General features: G+C 55.2%; 5 protein-coding genes across 5 annotated transcripts; 2 read left to right on the top strand and 3 right to left on the bottom strand.

Moving 5' to 3' along the window:
• Positions 1-911: 911 nt before the first annotated feature.
• On the bottom strand, positions 912-2,529 carry QBC33DRAFT_576366 (uncharacterized protein; the record flags this gene model as incomplete). Its single annotated transcript, XM_060430905.1, has 8 exons — positions 912-1,193; positions 1,235-1,290; positions 1,348-1,556; positions 1,595-1,833; positions 1,946-1,963; positions 1,993-2,172; positions 2,249-2,414; positions 2,447-2,529. The coding sequence occupies 8 exons, from the start codon at positions 2,527-2,529 to the stop codon at positions 912-914; spliced, it is 1,233 nt and encodes a 410-aa protein (XP_060286000.1).
• A 359-nt stretch (positions 2,530-2,888) lies between these two features.
• On the bottom strand, positions 2,889-3,662 carry QBC33DRAFT_297356 (uncharacterized protein). The gene is made up of 3 exons (XM_060423386.1): positions 3,587-3,662; positions 3,169-3,529; positions 2,889-3,116 (listed from the first exon to the last, which is right to left on the bottom strand). The coding sequence occupies exons 2-3, from the start codon at positions 3,388-3,390 to the stop codon at positions 3,003-3,005; spliced, it is 336 nt and encodes a 111-aa protein (XP_060285999.1). The 5' UTR covers positions 3,391-3,529; positions 3,587-3,662; the 3' UTR covers positions 2,889-3,002.
• Positions 3,663-5,450: 1,788 nt separating this feature from the next.
• Positions 5,451-8,248, top strand: QBC33DRAFT_446425 (kinase-like domain-containing protein; the record flags this gene model as incomplete). Its single annotated transcript, XM_060424375.1, has 2 exons — positions 5,451-5,864; positions 5,918-8,248. 2 exons carry the CDS (start codon positions 5,451-5,453, stop codon positions 8,246-8,248), a joined length of 2,745 nt encoding a protein of 914 aa, XP_060285998.1.
• A 1,344-nt stretch (positions 8,249-9,592) lies between these two features.
• Positions 9,593-11,326, bottom strand: QBC33DRAFT_529102 (putative aspartic-type endopeptidase). Its single transcript, XM_060427116.1, has one exon. It carries the CDS (start codon positions 10,830-10,832, stop codon positions 10,005-10,007), a length of 828 nt encoding a protein of 275 aa, XP_060285997.1. The 5' UTR covers positions 10,833-11,326; the 3' UTR covers positions 9,593-10,004.
• Positions 11,327-13,476: 2,150 nt separating this feature from the next.
• Positions 13,477-14,273, top strand: QBC33DRAFT_297301 (v-type h+-transporting atpase 16kda proteolipid subunit; the record flags this gene model as incomplete). Its single annotated transcript, XM_060423385.1, has 4 exons — positions 13,477-13,623; positions 13,698-13,710; positions 13,800-13,933; positions 14,085-14,273. Coding segments are annotated over exons 1-4 (362 nt in total), but the record flags the coding sequence as incomplete, so codon positions are not given.
• Between the last annotated feature and the right edge of the window lie 95 nt (positions 14,274-14,368).

Below are 14,368 nucleotides of genomic sequence, written 5' to 3'. Positions count from 1 at the left end.
GTGGAGGCCGCTTCAGCTGTCAGACGTGGCTTGACCGACATCAGCAAAATCCGGCAGGATCAGCCAGATCCCATCCAACACGTGTAGTTTCACCGCCAAGAAAACCCTTGAAGTGCGAAAGGAGAAGATGGAATGTCAAATGGATCAAGGTCTCATCCGGAGGCTTTCACTCCCAGCCGTGATACCAAGCTAAGGAGATGCACAAGAAGACATATATGAGTCTGTCTGAACCACTGTGGGGTAAATGTTTGACAGCAGGCATGCGAAAGCCAGTGTGATGAGGAGAATCGGATAGACACCTCAAAGAACTCTAACTCTGGATGCGACGTGCTTTTAATCGGGGCCACCTGGACGGGCATATGGATATTCTTAGGTACATAGGTACGCATTAGTCAGTCGGGTACCACCCGAGATTGCACCAGATCGCCGTCTCCGGCGAGCCCTACCGGAGGTCCGTGCACTTTACCGTACATTACGACCCCTTTGACGAACACGACTACCGTACCGCCCTTGATGACCCGAAACTCACGAAGACGGACCGCCCTAATTACACCCAAATGCTTCCCTGACCGGCTAGGCGGGGGCAAAGTGTCTCGGGGCACGAGACCTAGATTTCTCCAGGATGCAGGGCGATGCGCCAACTGAGCCCAAATGGACATTTGAGTGCCATCCCGCCAGTTCTCTGCTCACGTCTCTGAGAGAGTGGCATTACAAGTTCCTTCCTGCCTTGGGCCCATGGTCGCCGTGGAGCGATAAAGAGCACCCTGGAGCGACCGTGGCCCCCTTTACTCACGCCCTGCAGACAGTAAAACGAAGTCATTAAGCGCAGAGCCCCATCAAGGGTCCGGTTGGGCGTTGTACTCCTCGACAGTCATCCCGAACTGTCGGAGTATCTGCACTTCGTACTCCTTCTAGTCCCTGATCATCTTCTCAATCATCTCCTTCGCATTCGGAGCCCAGTACGGCCAAAACTTGTCAAAACCTGGCATGTTTTCCTTGCCTCGCTCGCCCTCGAAGAGCGGTCGGATGTGCATCTGGAAGATGTTGTACATACCCTTCGGGACAGTAACGGCATGGAAAAACCAATAGCTCCCGCTGTCCCAAGCTCGCCGCATGATGGGGGCCTGGAGGAGAGACCCGTTACGCTTAGTCTCCTTGCCCTCGTATATGTCCACATATTGGTCGATCAAAGACTTCAGCTCGTCCAGCAATTCGGCGACTTGATCATATCAACAGCTCTCGACGACAACCAGTATGGGGGAAGTTGCATCTGGACAAGCTGAGAGCATGCTCATTCTAGGTCGATAATGTCGGTAATGTTTCACTGCTCGTCGGCGAAGATGTTACTCTGGTGCATCTCTGTCAGGGTCATGAAGGAGGGTCCATCGCAGTATTCGTGCTGAAGGAAATGGTGCATGCTAGCACAAAGACCGGTAAGGGCGGCCGCCTGTATCTCTCCATCGGCCTTGTTGTGGATGGCGTTTGGCTGGTGCAGGAGTTTGGAGTCCTGTAATCGAAGGAGATCAAAAATGTACGGCTCAATGGAGCCGTACGTCCTCTCGCGTGGAATACCAGATGGGACGCGTTGCAATACATGTGGAAGTATAGAGTGAGAGGCCGGTTGGCGAGTGATGAGACCTTGAGAGTCAATTGTCGGCGAGCCAATGCGAGAAAGGGCAATGCGTTCATTGACAGCAAAATGCGACAGAGATGCCGGAACGGATTGGCCCTGTACTGGGCGCCGTGCCGGTACTTTTCCCAGGTTACGTGCAATGGCTCCCTTCGACCTTGCTCAAAATTAGATACCCCAACCCGAGCGGCTTGGGATCCTGTCTCTGTATGTAAGGCAGGACAGGGCGAGAGAAAAGGGAGGAGGTATGACGGCGCATTGACCAAAGCAGTCGAGCGAGAAAAGAGCAACAATAGAATCCGCTCGGTCTTGGACAAGCTGCGACGGGTCGGTCTGGATTGGATGCTCAGCATTTCACCCACACATTGGCCGCCAGGAAGCCCAAAGCCCAAAAGTGACGGGATTGGCACATCTGGGCAGTTTTCTTGCAGCCAGATATACGTTGCAGCTTCGGAGCGGACTTTCTCGTCGACATTCCCCGGCTCTTCTTCCTCGCTAATCTTGTAGGGCAGAGAAAAGCGAATGTAAATCATTCCCGGAAGCTCTAGACATCTGCTACCAAGACGATAAAGCAGGGGTAGGGTAGAAAAGGTGCCATCGCGAACCCATGACAATTACCACTTCATCGGGAGGAGAGTTGGGAAATGCCGGGATGACGATGTTAAAGCTCCCCGTCTTCCACATTTCCCTCCTTCCAAGCCTACAGTAGGGAACATCGAGCTGCCGGCAAAGGAGAGCTTCGATGTCCTCCCTGTGGGCTTCGATGAATGAAAGGAATTCCTCCCTCTTGCGAGCGTAAGAGAGATGAGCAAGAACGTATCGTCGCCCTCGAGTGCGTTATTGAGGTTGACGGTGTCTCTAAGCAGAGGTAATACGGGTTGTTTGGATCCTGAATCCATATTTCGTTGCTAGAGACCTATCATTTCTATTTTTAGAACCAATTAATTCAAGATAAAAACACCACTTCAGGTCCCACGAATCCCCCCCCCCCCAACCAAAAAAAAAGGCGGAAAAACAGGAAATAAATCTAATAATAATATGATTGTACCCGTTTTCCCCAGTTCTCTACACTCGTTTAGCCAAGGCTTCGAGTACACACCTGACATGTACTGTACCTCTACATGCGACAGATGAGCAAAATGCATGGCATGCCACGTCACAACCTCCTCACGCTTTGGATGTTCTCTTCCAACTCAGTTGGTTCGTGACCCAGCTCTGAGGGTTTTCTCCTGTGGGGTGCCCTTTAGGCACGAGTAGGGTAGTAGACTCAATTTGGCACGAGTTGAGGGAGAGGAGAGGGTCGATGCCTTGCCAAGAGGTTGTCATGAAACAGCTCTGGGAGATAAACGATATTATCCTCTCTAATCATTATTTAGAGATTTAAAGGTCCAACGGGCGAAATTATTTTCCTTCCGAAGACCAAACATGACGATCTCCCAGCAACTTTCGTCTTCTGATTGGGACATGCCTGTGCCGTGTCTGCGATCTTAGGATCGTTAATCAACGACCTGGGGATGCAGCATTGGAAGAACGCAAACACTTGGAGGACATTGTTTACTCATTAGGAAGATCAGCCCAAGGCGTAAGAGGAGTTGCCTCATCTGGGAATCTCTTATCACAGGACATTGCCAATTCCCCAACCATTGGACTGGTCTCCTCAGGGCAGCGCGCCCAAGAGAACAGGAAGGCAGGGTTCTGGCACCTGTGAGCTCCATCAACCCGAGCATCACGGACCACAATGATGCTGCGTGAAGGGACATTCCGTGCTCCTGATTCAAGAACTCTAACCACAACCATCAACTCCGGATCGGCGGCCGTTGGAGGTCTCATCCGTAATAGAGTAGTACTGTACGTCGTACAGACGTACATCCATGGCATATCCGGTATGGTATCCGAGTGCTGCGTGCTCCGTGCTTCAGCAGTATCATACACCCACGTGACACCCAACAGCCGTACCTTCAAAGATCCTTGGATCTTTTCTCACAAGTTATCAGGGGGTACTTGGCTATGTCCGTAGTTACCGAATATTCTGGGTAGCTCAAATGAATGTGCCGATGACCTGGGTGTGGTAGGAGGGATCTTTCCCCTCGGCATCCCGGGTTTGCACTTCTGGCAAAGTTTGCCCTCCACCACCGCTTGAAGACGTCATTTATGAGATGAAGTGCCCCGCGGCGCGATCGCCCCGACTACTTGGCCCACCATGCTCTCTTGACCGGCCGGCGCAAGTAATCTTGATGTGCTCATTGGTCATCGTCCGCAGAAACGTTGACAGTCAAATGCAGTCAAACGCAGCGAAATGCCGGCCTCCACGATAGTGCTTGGTGTTATGGGGGGATAAACGCTATTATCTTCAAACTGGTCAAGCGAAGGGTGGTCGCTGGTCGGGCGGACCAAGTGCATCATCGCTAGGATCGCTAGGGGCTCAACCTGAAACGGTCCATGTTTCACTGATTTCTTCTCTTCTTCAAGCCTTTTCGTCTTTTCGTCGCCTCCTTCCCACCAATAGGAAATCGGCTGGAGAGACCACTGGCCAATCAACGGCGCTACGAACAGCGTAGTGCACGTTAGCCAGTTAGACTTGGGCTGCCCAGTACTCCCAGTGTTTTGGGTTTGGAGATTGTAGCGCTTTGGGGTGCAGTGTTTAACGCAGTAGCTCCCGGTTTACCGGTTCTCCATGCTGGCGATGAGTCAACGACAAGGAGATCAATGCAAGAGAATTCGGGACTGCCATCGTTACCACATGGAGATGAGATGCGGTACTGGCATGCATCATCGTATTGTCAAGGAAGTGGCGAATACTGTGAAACCCGATCCTCTGCATCTTTTGATTACCATCTCCGTTCTTTCGTCTTTGTTCTTCCGATTTGGTTCGGGTTTCCACTTCCAGTAGAGAGCAAGGGCAGGGTGGAAAAGACCAAGAAGCGACTGACCTCACAAGGTAGTCACGAAATGCAGTGTATTTGTATACTACGCAGTATTTTTGTCGTTCATCACTCTGTTGGCAACTTTCCAGGTTGCGATTATTTGCCAGTTGGTCCCATCTCTCGAGTCTTGTGGTGTTGTGCACGACCCACTTTGGGGATGGAGTGTTTCACGCCAGTTGCCGCCCAGGTAGCGCTCTTTTCGGGGCCTGGCAGGGGGGCACCCCCATTCCCCTGGCGATAGGCGAGACCGGTGGTTCGTTTTGTGGCCCTCGACAGGCCATCCCGCCCAATCGTGGCCACCACCGGGCTCCCACCACTAAACGCCTACTCCCTGCGCTCACATGTGTGAGACTTGAAGAACAAAGAACCTCCACACATCAGCCTGTCCTGCAATCCCAATTCTTCCAAATTGCCCCCATCCAATCCTCCCATACCGACATTTCTTTTTTTGGCTGCTGACCCTTGCACAAGCCGCCTCATCCTCCCCTCTTTGTTTCCTCTTAATTCCTCTGCTAGGCTGCGGCCCAAGAGCTGACAGAGCCTCCGCTGTCCGTTGTTGATCTGCGCCTCCTGTCGCTGCTGCGCTCCCTTCCTCGCTCACCCACCCAAGTGGCTGGCGGGCTGGTGGCCATTGCTGAAGCTGAAGCCGAGAGTACGAAGCCGCGAGTTTCGTCCCTCTGAATAAATACAACTTATCGCCTTTGCCGACTGCGTGGCATTTCTCCCTCCAACACACTGCCTCGCCCCCGCCTCTGGCCACGGCTTCTCCGCTGGCCACAGGGCTCCTCGCACCCGGCCCATCGATATCTCTCCATACGACGGCTTCCGACTCGAGTCGTCATCCGAACATACCCCTTGAACTCTAAAAGCCCATGCCGACCTAACAGGACTCGACAATGGCCATGTTAGCAAAGTCGGCGTTCCCGGCTCCGCTGGGCTCGTCTGGCTCGAATATGGTGGCCAGCGCGCCCCAGACCGCCTATGCCCCCGCGCGGAGACCGCCTGCCGTCGCCATGTCCAACCCGTCTTTTGCTAGTCCGACTGAATCCGAGTTTTCTGAAGGCGACGGCCCCGACTCGGTTAAGAACTGGGACGAGGACCAGGTGTGCGAATATCTTCGAAGCGTGAAATGCGGCGAGTATGAGAAGCTGTTCCGCAAGAACCATATCAATGGCGAGAATCTTCTAGAGATGGACAAGGAAGTCCTCAAAGAGATGGGAATCGACAAGGTTGGAGATCGAGTCCGACTGTTCCTCGGCATTAAGAAGTTGAGGACAAAGGCATATGCCAACCAGAAGAAGAGGAATAGGGTGAGTATCATGGCCCCATTAACCGTCCGAACCGACTGCTAACGCTCCGCTAGGAATCTTTTGGGGGGCTAGATATCCACTATGCGCCATCAGTTGGCTCGCCGCGCCATCCTAATTCCGCCAACAGTCGAGGAATACAGCCGAGCCAGTCGAGCAAGAGATTCTCTCGGCAGTACGATGTCACAATGTCCCTCGACGCAAGCAAAGGTTTGTCGAGGCCCGCCTCCCCGCTACCTAGCGCCGATATGAGGGCAGCCCGGGCGAGGTACGCGCAGCAGGCCCAGGGATACGGTAGCCAGCCCACGCCTTCGTCTGCCTCGAGATTTCCCATGTCCCCGCCTGAATCGCAACCTGGCCGCCTAGTATCGACTCACACCAGAAACAATTCAAGCTTAGATGGCTCGCTCATGGCCGCCCTGCCACAGGGCCAGGCCGTTATTCGCGTCATCTCCACTGGCGGCGTGACTAAGGTTGTCAAAATCGCCGACTGCAAGACGTGCGAGGAGGTTATGCGGGTCACCCTTAGGAAATTTGCCTTGCGCGAGGACCATGAGCGCAACTACTGCTTCTGGGTTCTCGCTGGCGTCGATGCAAGCCCAAACCAATGCCGGCGTCTCGGGGACACGGAGCTGTGGAAGATCATCAAGGATCAAAAACGCCCGGAACGCAACCGCCTGATCCTGAGACGTGTTCCCGCTGGTGAGCCTGGCCAGTCAGAACTTGAGAGAGCCGCCGCCATTGCGATGCAGGAAGCGGCCCAGAACCATAACCGGGCCGTTGAGAACGTCGACAAGCGCAGCCAACTCAAGATCCAGAAGGTCTTGGGCGAGAGCTGGGACACGCTACAACCGCCACTCTCGCCCGTGTCCTACCAGGACCGCGAGCGTAACGTCTACAACACGGCCAGGGACCTTGAGAGGCCCGCTCCGGCCGATACCGCTCGTGCGGTCCCCCGGAGAAAGGGGGTGCTCCGCCAATTCGGGGGGCTCAGACCGCCGAGCGAGTTGATTGCTTCTGATCTGACGAGTTACTTCCCTGATCACTCGAGGGAGGACATTGACCGGACCGCACGGTTATCAATGAGGCGGTCTGCCCGCCTTAGTAAGGTCAACAGCCGCCTCAGCGTTGCAAGTAACCTGAGCTTCGCCTCCAGCATTCAGGACGCCCCTCCCATCCCCACCATCGCCGACAGCTGGTTGACGGCCTCGAATCAGATCGCAAAGGTCCGTTCTCGAGATACTCACGGTCGTGTTCCCCACGGATACCGCGATTCGGTTGCATCTTCGATGCTCGACACCCTCCAAGAGGAAGGGTCTCTGATCGAGCCGGACCGCAAATCGTACGTGTCCTTCGCAGATAGCGGGTCAGACTCTGCTGCGGTCAGCGTGACAGATCCCGAAGGGAACATCACGGGCCATGGCTACTACGACCAGAGCACCCTGGGTTCTTCGGTCAGCTCGGGTCAAAACCTCAGCCAGGCTTTGACCGAGGATGGCGAGGACGCCGACGAAGAGCTCCAGAGCTTCCTGGCGGGCGAATCTTGGGACGACAGTAAGTGGATGAAGGGTGCCCTCATTGGCCAGGGCTCGTTCGGCTCCGTCTATCTAGCCCTCCATGCTGTTACCGGCGAGCTGCTTGCTGTCAAGCAGGTTGAGACACCGTCCCCGGGGGCCAACAGCCAGAGCGCCTCAAGGAAGAAGAGCATGATTGACGCACTTAAGCGCGAGATCAGCCTCCTGCGCGACCTCCGACACCCTAATATCGTGCAGTACCTCGGCTGTGGCTCGTCTGTCGAATATCTCAACATTTTCCTCGAATATGTTCCTGGCGGCTCCGTCCAGACCATGCTCAACTCGTACGGTGCTCTTCCGGAACCGCTGGTTCGCAGCTTCGTGCGCCAGATCCTCAACGGCCTCTCGTACCTCCACAACCGGGACATCATCCACCGGGACATCAAGGGAGCAAACATTCTCGTCGACAACAAGGGCACCATCAAGATTTCCGACTTTGGCATCTCTAAGAAGCTCGAGGCAACCAACATTCTCAACGGCGCCAACAATAACAAGCACAGGCCGTCGCTGCAGGGCTCGGTCTTCTGGATGGCTCCCGAAGTCGTGAAGCAGACTTCGTACACGCGCAAGGCGGACATCTGGTCGCTCGGCTGCCTCGTCGTCGAGATGATGACGGGGACACACCCCTTCCCCGACTGCACCCAGCTCCAGGCCATCTTCAAAATTGGGGGCTCGAAGGCCACACCGACGATCCCCGAGCACGCCAGCACCGAGGCCCAGCAGTTCCTGAGCCAGACTTTTGAGATCGATCACAACAAGCGGCCCAGCGCTGATGATCTGATGCTCAGCCCCTTCTTGACTCCTATTACGTAAATTTTCTTGTCCGACAACTTTTGCGATACACATTCCAGCTCGCGTTTCTTTTCTGCCAGCCTGGCAAGAGCAACGACATACAGCTCATTGGGATTCGAATGAGATAACGATTCGTGGCCGTACTTTTCGACAGACTGGATCAAGTATTACTGCATGGTCTTCATTGCTTCCACCAAAGGGTCACTGGATGGTCCCGACACAGGGGCAGGAAGGACGGGAAGAGAGCATTATACGGAGAGTTGGGGGGATTTTATGGCGAAGGCGAAGGCGAAGGATATGATTGGGAGTTTGATTTTTCCCCCCAGGTTTTCCATGCTTTCTCTCTTCGCTGGCCTGATTTGAAGAAACTGTAATACCACTTTCTCAGTAGAGTGCGTTGCTTGCTCCGTTATACATAGTACATGATATCATGAGTATAGACACGCCCATCCCTCGTCAATTTTGGGGCCCCTTAAGTTCTCTCTAGGTGCTGAAGTATCATCACATGTAACTTTGCTTCCAGTTTCTCTCAAGTTATTACCCCTAGCCGGCTCGGCGTAGGAAAGCGAAGTCGATCCGCCCGACATGCTAAATCAGAATTAGGGCCGCTGGGCCGGCCCGGGTGGGGTCCGAATTTGGTCCCGCATCCGGGCACAGCCGGGCCCCACTCTAGGATACTGTCCGCTTGGCACGTTTTCCGACGATCCCTGCCTTGCGTGCCAGTAATCGGGACACCATCCGGATCTTCTAACGATCAATCCTAGACCATCTTCCGTTATCAATAAGAGAGTTCCGCATGTCTGTCGAGGTCACACCGGAACGGGATGAGAAAGTTGGGATTGAGATCTCACTCCGGTGAACAACAGCAATTGAAAATAAAGGCCCTAGTAGAACGCTGTTGTCGCAGATTTGCGGACACGCCTGTGGTTCTGATACATTCTTTGGGTTTCGCGCCTGAGAGTGGCCCAGCCTCCCAATCCAGGGGTAACAAAGAGCCAAGCATTTTTCAACGCCGGAGAGAAGCTCGGGGTTACTTCAAGATCATGAACCGAGACAAATACATGTACTCTGCTCCAATTACCTACGGCTTAGGGAGAGGGCAAGCGGATCACAAAGTGAGCGACTTCGGCCAGTCATGCAGACAGGCTATCACCGTCGCGCATATCTTCCATGTGTGTGCAATGCAAATCACCCTTCCCTCCGATTCGGGCATTCGCGGGCATGTCTGCTGCCCCTCCGCCGGGCTCTGACCAGCTGCGAAGATATTAGCGTGAGCCTTGACGTCGAATCGGTCGATACGCCGTCGGGTAACGCCTCGGTTGCGTGCGATCATCGCGAACATGTCACATGCATCACCGTGATGCCCTCAGGAAGCGGGAAAGGTTCATTGATCGTGGGCTGTCCACTTGTGTGGGTCATTCTATGTAAGTAGTTTCCCATCCACATCCAGTTCATAACCCAAAAGTATCCACAAGTCTGCCCAAGCATGTCCTCGGTGCAGAGCTGTATCGATGATCAATATTCAAAATAACAAGAGCAACGCCGGGCAAAACCAGAAGCCGGCAGCCCATTCTTTGCCATAGCCTATCACCCGCATATACCGAACTCCCAGGACCTTCTTGATACCAAAATCAGTGAACGCCATCCCCAATGCAATCTGTCCAGTATATGTATGTCTGTCTGTCTATGCCCCCGTTCCAAAAGCCGTCCTCGCTTACGGCCCCGCCGCGTGAGATACCGGGGGAAAAAAAGGGCTTATCGATAAACACGGAAATTTTTACGCAAAGGTGGTGGTGAGTAAGAAGTTGATGGTGAGCGCCATCGCCGCGGCCGAGACAGCACCCATCAGGGGCTTCGCCGGCGCCGCAGCGGCGGAGCTCCTGAGCTTCGCATTTCCGCGCACGATGCCCTGCGTGGCCTTGACGGCCTCGGCGACCGAAGTGGCGTGCGGGACGGCCTTGTTGCCGGTGCCGATCTCGAGGACGGCGCTCGAGGTCGTGTTGAAGCGGGTCTGGGCTAGGGAGATCTCGTTGTTGTCCAGGTCGTAGACGACGTAGGCCGAGCGCAGGAAAGTGTCGCCCAGCACGTTGGTGCCCCGCCCCGCTGGGGCGATGCCGAACAGGCATGCGGGGACCCCGTCCTCGAAGGCCGGTCGCTTGCCGTTGTTGGTGACGAGGTTGAGCACGAGCTCCTTCATCGATACGGCGATTTTCGGAGAGGAGAAGGTGAAGGTGAGGTTTTTGTTTTCGCTGGCGAGGGAGCAGGGTACGTAGGCGACGCCCTCATCAGTATCGTACCGGCCGTCCACGACATTGAATATGTCCTGGACTATCTCGTCCGGAAGATAGGTGAGGGAGGAACCAGAGTCGAGGAGCACAGCCAAAGCGATGTTGCTCGAGATGGACTGGGTGCCCAGCTGGATGTCGGTCAAGGTTATCAGGAACTCGGAAAAGACTCCGGATCCGGACTGGATGGGGAGCGTTTCGAGTGGCCCGGTGTACTTCTCGCTGTCGACACCTCCGAAGAGAATGCTGCCCGTGTTCGAGCCCAGGTCGTTCAGCCAGAGACTGAAAGCCTTAGACTGGATCAGGCCATCCGCAACCATCTGTGACGGGAGATTCTTGTACGGCGACTTCTGAGCCCGGCCAACCTGGACCTCGTTGATCTCGTACCCAATGCCCAAGATGCCCTGCGAAGACGTGCTCGAGTAGCCGATACCGAATTGCAACCGTTTGAGCTTTTGTTGGCCGATCGTGACCGTGTCGGAGACGTAGTCGCCGCTTGCCCCCGAGCCATCCACGTACGAAATGTTAAAATAGCTGCCGACGTACTCGTAGGTCGACGAGGAGTTTGCTGAGTATGCCCCGGCGAACTGGCAGGGCTGGGACTTCACCAGGCACAGCTCAGAGCCCGGCGTGTTGACCCACAAGTCGCTGCTTCCGGTGTCTAGATGCAGTCTTATTGACTGCGGCGGTGTCCCGATAGTAGTGTTGATAAAGTAGAGAGTTTGCTGCGCACATCATTAGGCTCTTGTATTCGGGGGGGCTATGAAAGCCTCGACCAGAACAGTAAGCACTTACCTCGTTGTCGAGACTCGCCTCCACCGCGTCTCTCCTCCGTACTCGATCCCGCTGCACAGGATTTGTGAACGTTTTCCTCTCGATATCCAAACTGACGACCCTTGATGGACCATCTTGTCTCTTCGGAAGGTTCAACCCCTCCGCGGATGACAATATAGAGGCCACCCCGGCCAAGAATATGGTTGCTTTCATCATCGTTCCCCCAAGAGCTACTGCTCTATCCTTTCTCGGCCTCAACTTGGGTCAGGGAAGTGGTCGAAAGCGGACACTCGTCTCGTTAAACCATGAGGAGGCACGAAAGGACTGTTATATCGGGCCAGGGTCAACCTGAGCGCCAGCTTCAAGTCCTTTGTCTGGCAAAGAGTGGCCAGGCAGAGAAGCGCAACGGTGGTTGAATGCTGCTCCACCGATCGAATTTGGAAGATAAAGACGTCGAAGTTCGAGGCTGAGCGAATTCCGGCCAGGCGAATCAGGTTTGGATGGAGAGCTAGGTCGTAACACAACCGATATGATATATGCAAGAAGAAAAAAGGCACCGAAAATTGAAGCAGACACAGCTGGCACAAGATAGGCCCTGAGCTAGAGAGATATTGAAGAAAGGTCCGCCAAGACGAAATAGAGGAGATCGGGAGGGTTGCCAAGACTCTCAAAGTCTCACGGGAGGATGTTGGTAGGGGCCAGAAACAACGACAGCGAGTCCAGGCTGCCCGAGGGGAAGGGGGGATCCTATTGACATCGACGAAGTATCGCTTGGCGCCGATCCCAAGGCGGGCAAAGCAAAGTGTTTTAAGAAACCTGGAAAGACTGGCATACCTTGACGTCGAAAGGTTCGAGACCCCGAAGACGAAACATCCAGTGCGTATGCGTTCGGAGGGGCTGAGTACGTACACGCACACAATGTACACCCTCGGCCAACGCGCACTGCAATGGAACCTCCCGCCTCTTTAGCTGAATGTGAAAGGCTCTCAGGCCTCCCTCCGCGCCTCCGTACTTAGACTCCCAGAGCGGGTTCGCTTGAAAGCGCTCGAGGGCAGTAAGTTGGCAGTAATTGAACAAGCGATTACCGAAGTGTTCACTTCGAGAGCGGAGGCACGAGAGGTGGACCGGCATGTGGACAAGGACGCGCGGCCATTTCGTGACGCTTGCCCGTTTTGGAGGTCCAGACTCTGACATTGGGGAGCAATTGAGCGACAGTAGTTGTACAGTACATACCTAGGTACGCAGACTTACCTACCTGTGGATAGGTAGGTTACTCACCTCGTTCATCGAGAAATCATGGATCGCTGGTACGTAGTACGAAGGTGAGCAAGGTGAAACATCAAAGATAAGAGAAGAGAAGCCCAGAGCATTTCCAGATCTGATACAGGCCGTGAACATCAGACACTCTTGCAACACCATGGCTTGGCAGCGATTATGGTGAGCCCCTATTGGCTGGGCGACCAATGCAGCCCACTCTCTCCCCAGGGTTTCGTGAACCGCCCTGTCGATCCGTATCATGGTATGTACCTATTCTTGGACGATGTGGCGGAGCCAGCTTGCGTTGCTGGACCACGTAACAGCCAAGCCTACCCACTCCGGGCTTTGTGTTGTTCTGGTAGAACCGTCTGATTCCTGCGAGCCTATTCTTGCCCATTCTTGCCTATTATTACTGCACAGTATAGTATGTTTTAGACTAGAAGAGCGTTTCTGAGTAGGTAGCTACATATCTAGGTATGTACACTAGACCCAGGCACGTGCCAGGAGGGATGGATGGCTTGCAACATCGCTCTCATTCGCTCTTCGCAGTAGGTTGACACCAATGAGTCCGACGACGCAAGTGCACACGAACTTCTCTTATATGGAGCCGCACCTACAGAGCCTCATTTCCGGAGACCCTTCTAGTTTGCGTAGACGGACGTAGCAGTAGAAATTGGCTCTTGACCTTCGGGCCTAGAACTTCTCTCTCAGGGGATATATACCGAATAAGCGAGTGAAGGGCGTGACGGGCTGTCCATTCCCCCCAGCCACTAGAAACGCCAAACCCGACACCAGGCCAATCAGCAGTCATGATATGCTTCTGCCTACACTTGACGGCTGAGGCCGCGTGAGTGTGTAGCCAAGCACATTAACATTGGCATTTGTCAATGTGTCAAGGGCGAAACTGAGCGTCCCTCAACTCAGCTTGACTTCATCATCCCGTCCTTTGCACCTCAGATTGGAATCGGACGAGTCCTTCCTGCATCAAGGACACCCATCCCATCTTACGATCTAGGTCCATCCCGTTGGCTTGTCCACCACACCCTCAGGGAAGATGGACGTCATCAACATGGATCGCTGGTAAGCTTTCAACTTTCAGCCTCATTCCCGCCGTCGACACCCCCGACTAACACCGAACCCGTGTCTCCCCATAGCCCCGTCTATGCCGTTGGTCTCTCCCGGCTGCAAAGCAACCCCCCCCCCCAAAAAAAAAACCTCGAATCTCCTAACCTCCCAGATGCCCGCGGGTTAAACAGTCCTTCTTCGGAGCGCTCGGGTGCGCCATCTCCATCATCTTCACCGTCATCGGCGCCTCCTATGGCACGGCCAAGTCCAGTGGCGCTATCTTCTCCTCGGGCATCATCCGGCCCGATAGGCTGATGCAGAACACGTGCGTAGAGTCCCACCCTCCCGGCCCCGACCCCGTTTCCGGCCCCCGGCCCCCCGCCCCGGCGTCCCCTCCCCTTCCTCTCCCCTCGGACCCAAGCTCCTTTCCGCCCACCCAGCTAACACGAACCCCGCCGGCGGGTTGTTAACTCCAGCCTCTGCGCCATCATGGCCCAAATCCTCTCCATCTACGGCCTCGTCGTCAGCGTCATCATCTCGGGCAGCCTCGTCGAGCGGATGGCCCTGCACACGGGCTTCCTGCAGCTCGGCGCGGGGCTGAGCGTCGGGCTCTGCGGCCTCGCGGCTGGGTTCGCCATTGGCATTGTCGGCGATGCCGGAGGTGCGTGGGGGGGGGGGGGGGGGGGGGGGGGGGGGGGGGGGGGGGGGGGGGGGGGGGGGGGGGGGGGGGGGGGGGGGGGGGGGGGGGGGGGGGGGGGGG

The sequence above is a fragment of the Phialemonium atrogriseum genome, assembly GCF_030411735.1.
Source record: "Phialemonium atrogriseum strain 8032-3 unplaced genomic scaffold QBC33scaffold_5, whole genome shotgun sequence".
Lineage (NCBI taxonomy): Eukaryota > Fungi > Ascomycota > Sordariomycetes > Cephalothecales > Cephalothecaceae > Phialemonium > Phialemonium atrogriseum.
Note: the sequence above shows the minus strand (reverse complement) of the source record. Positions and strands in the feature narration are given on the sequence as shown.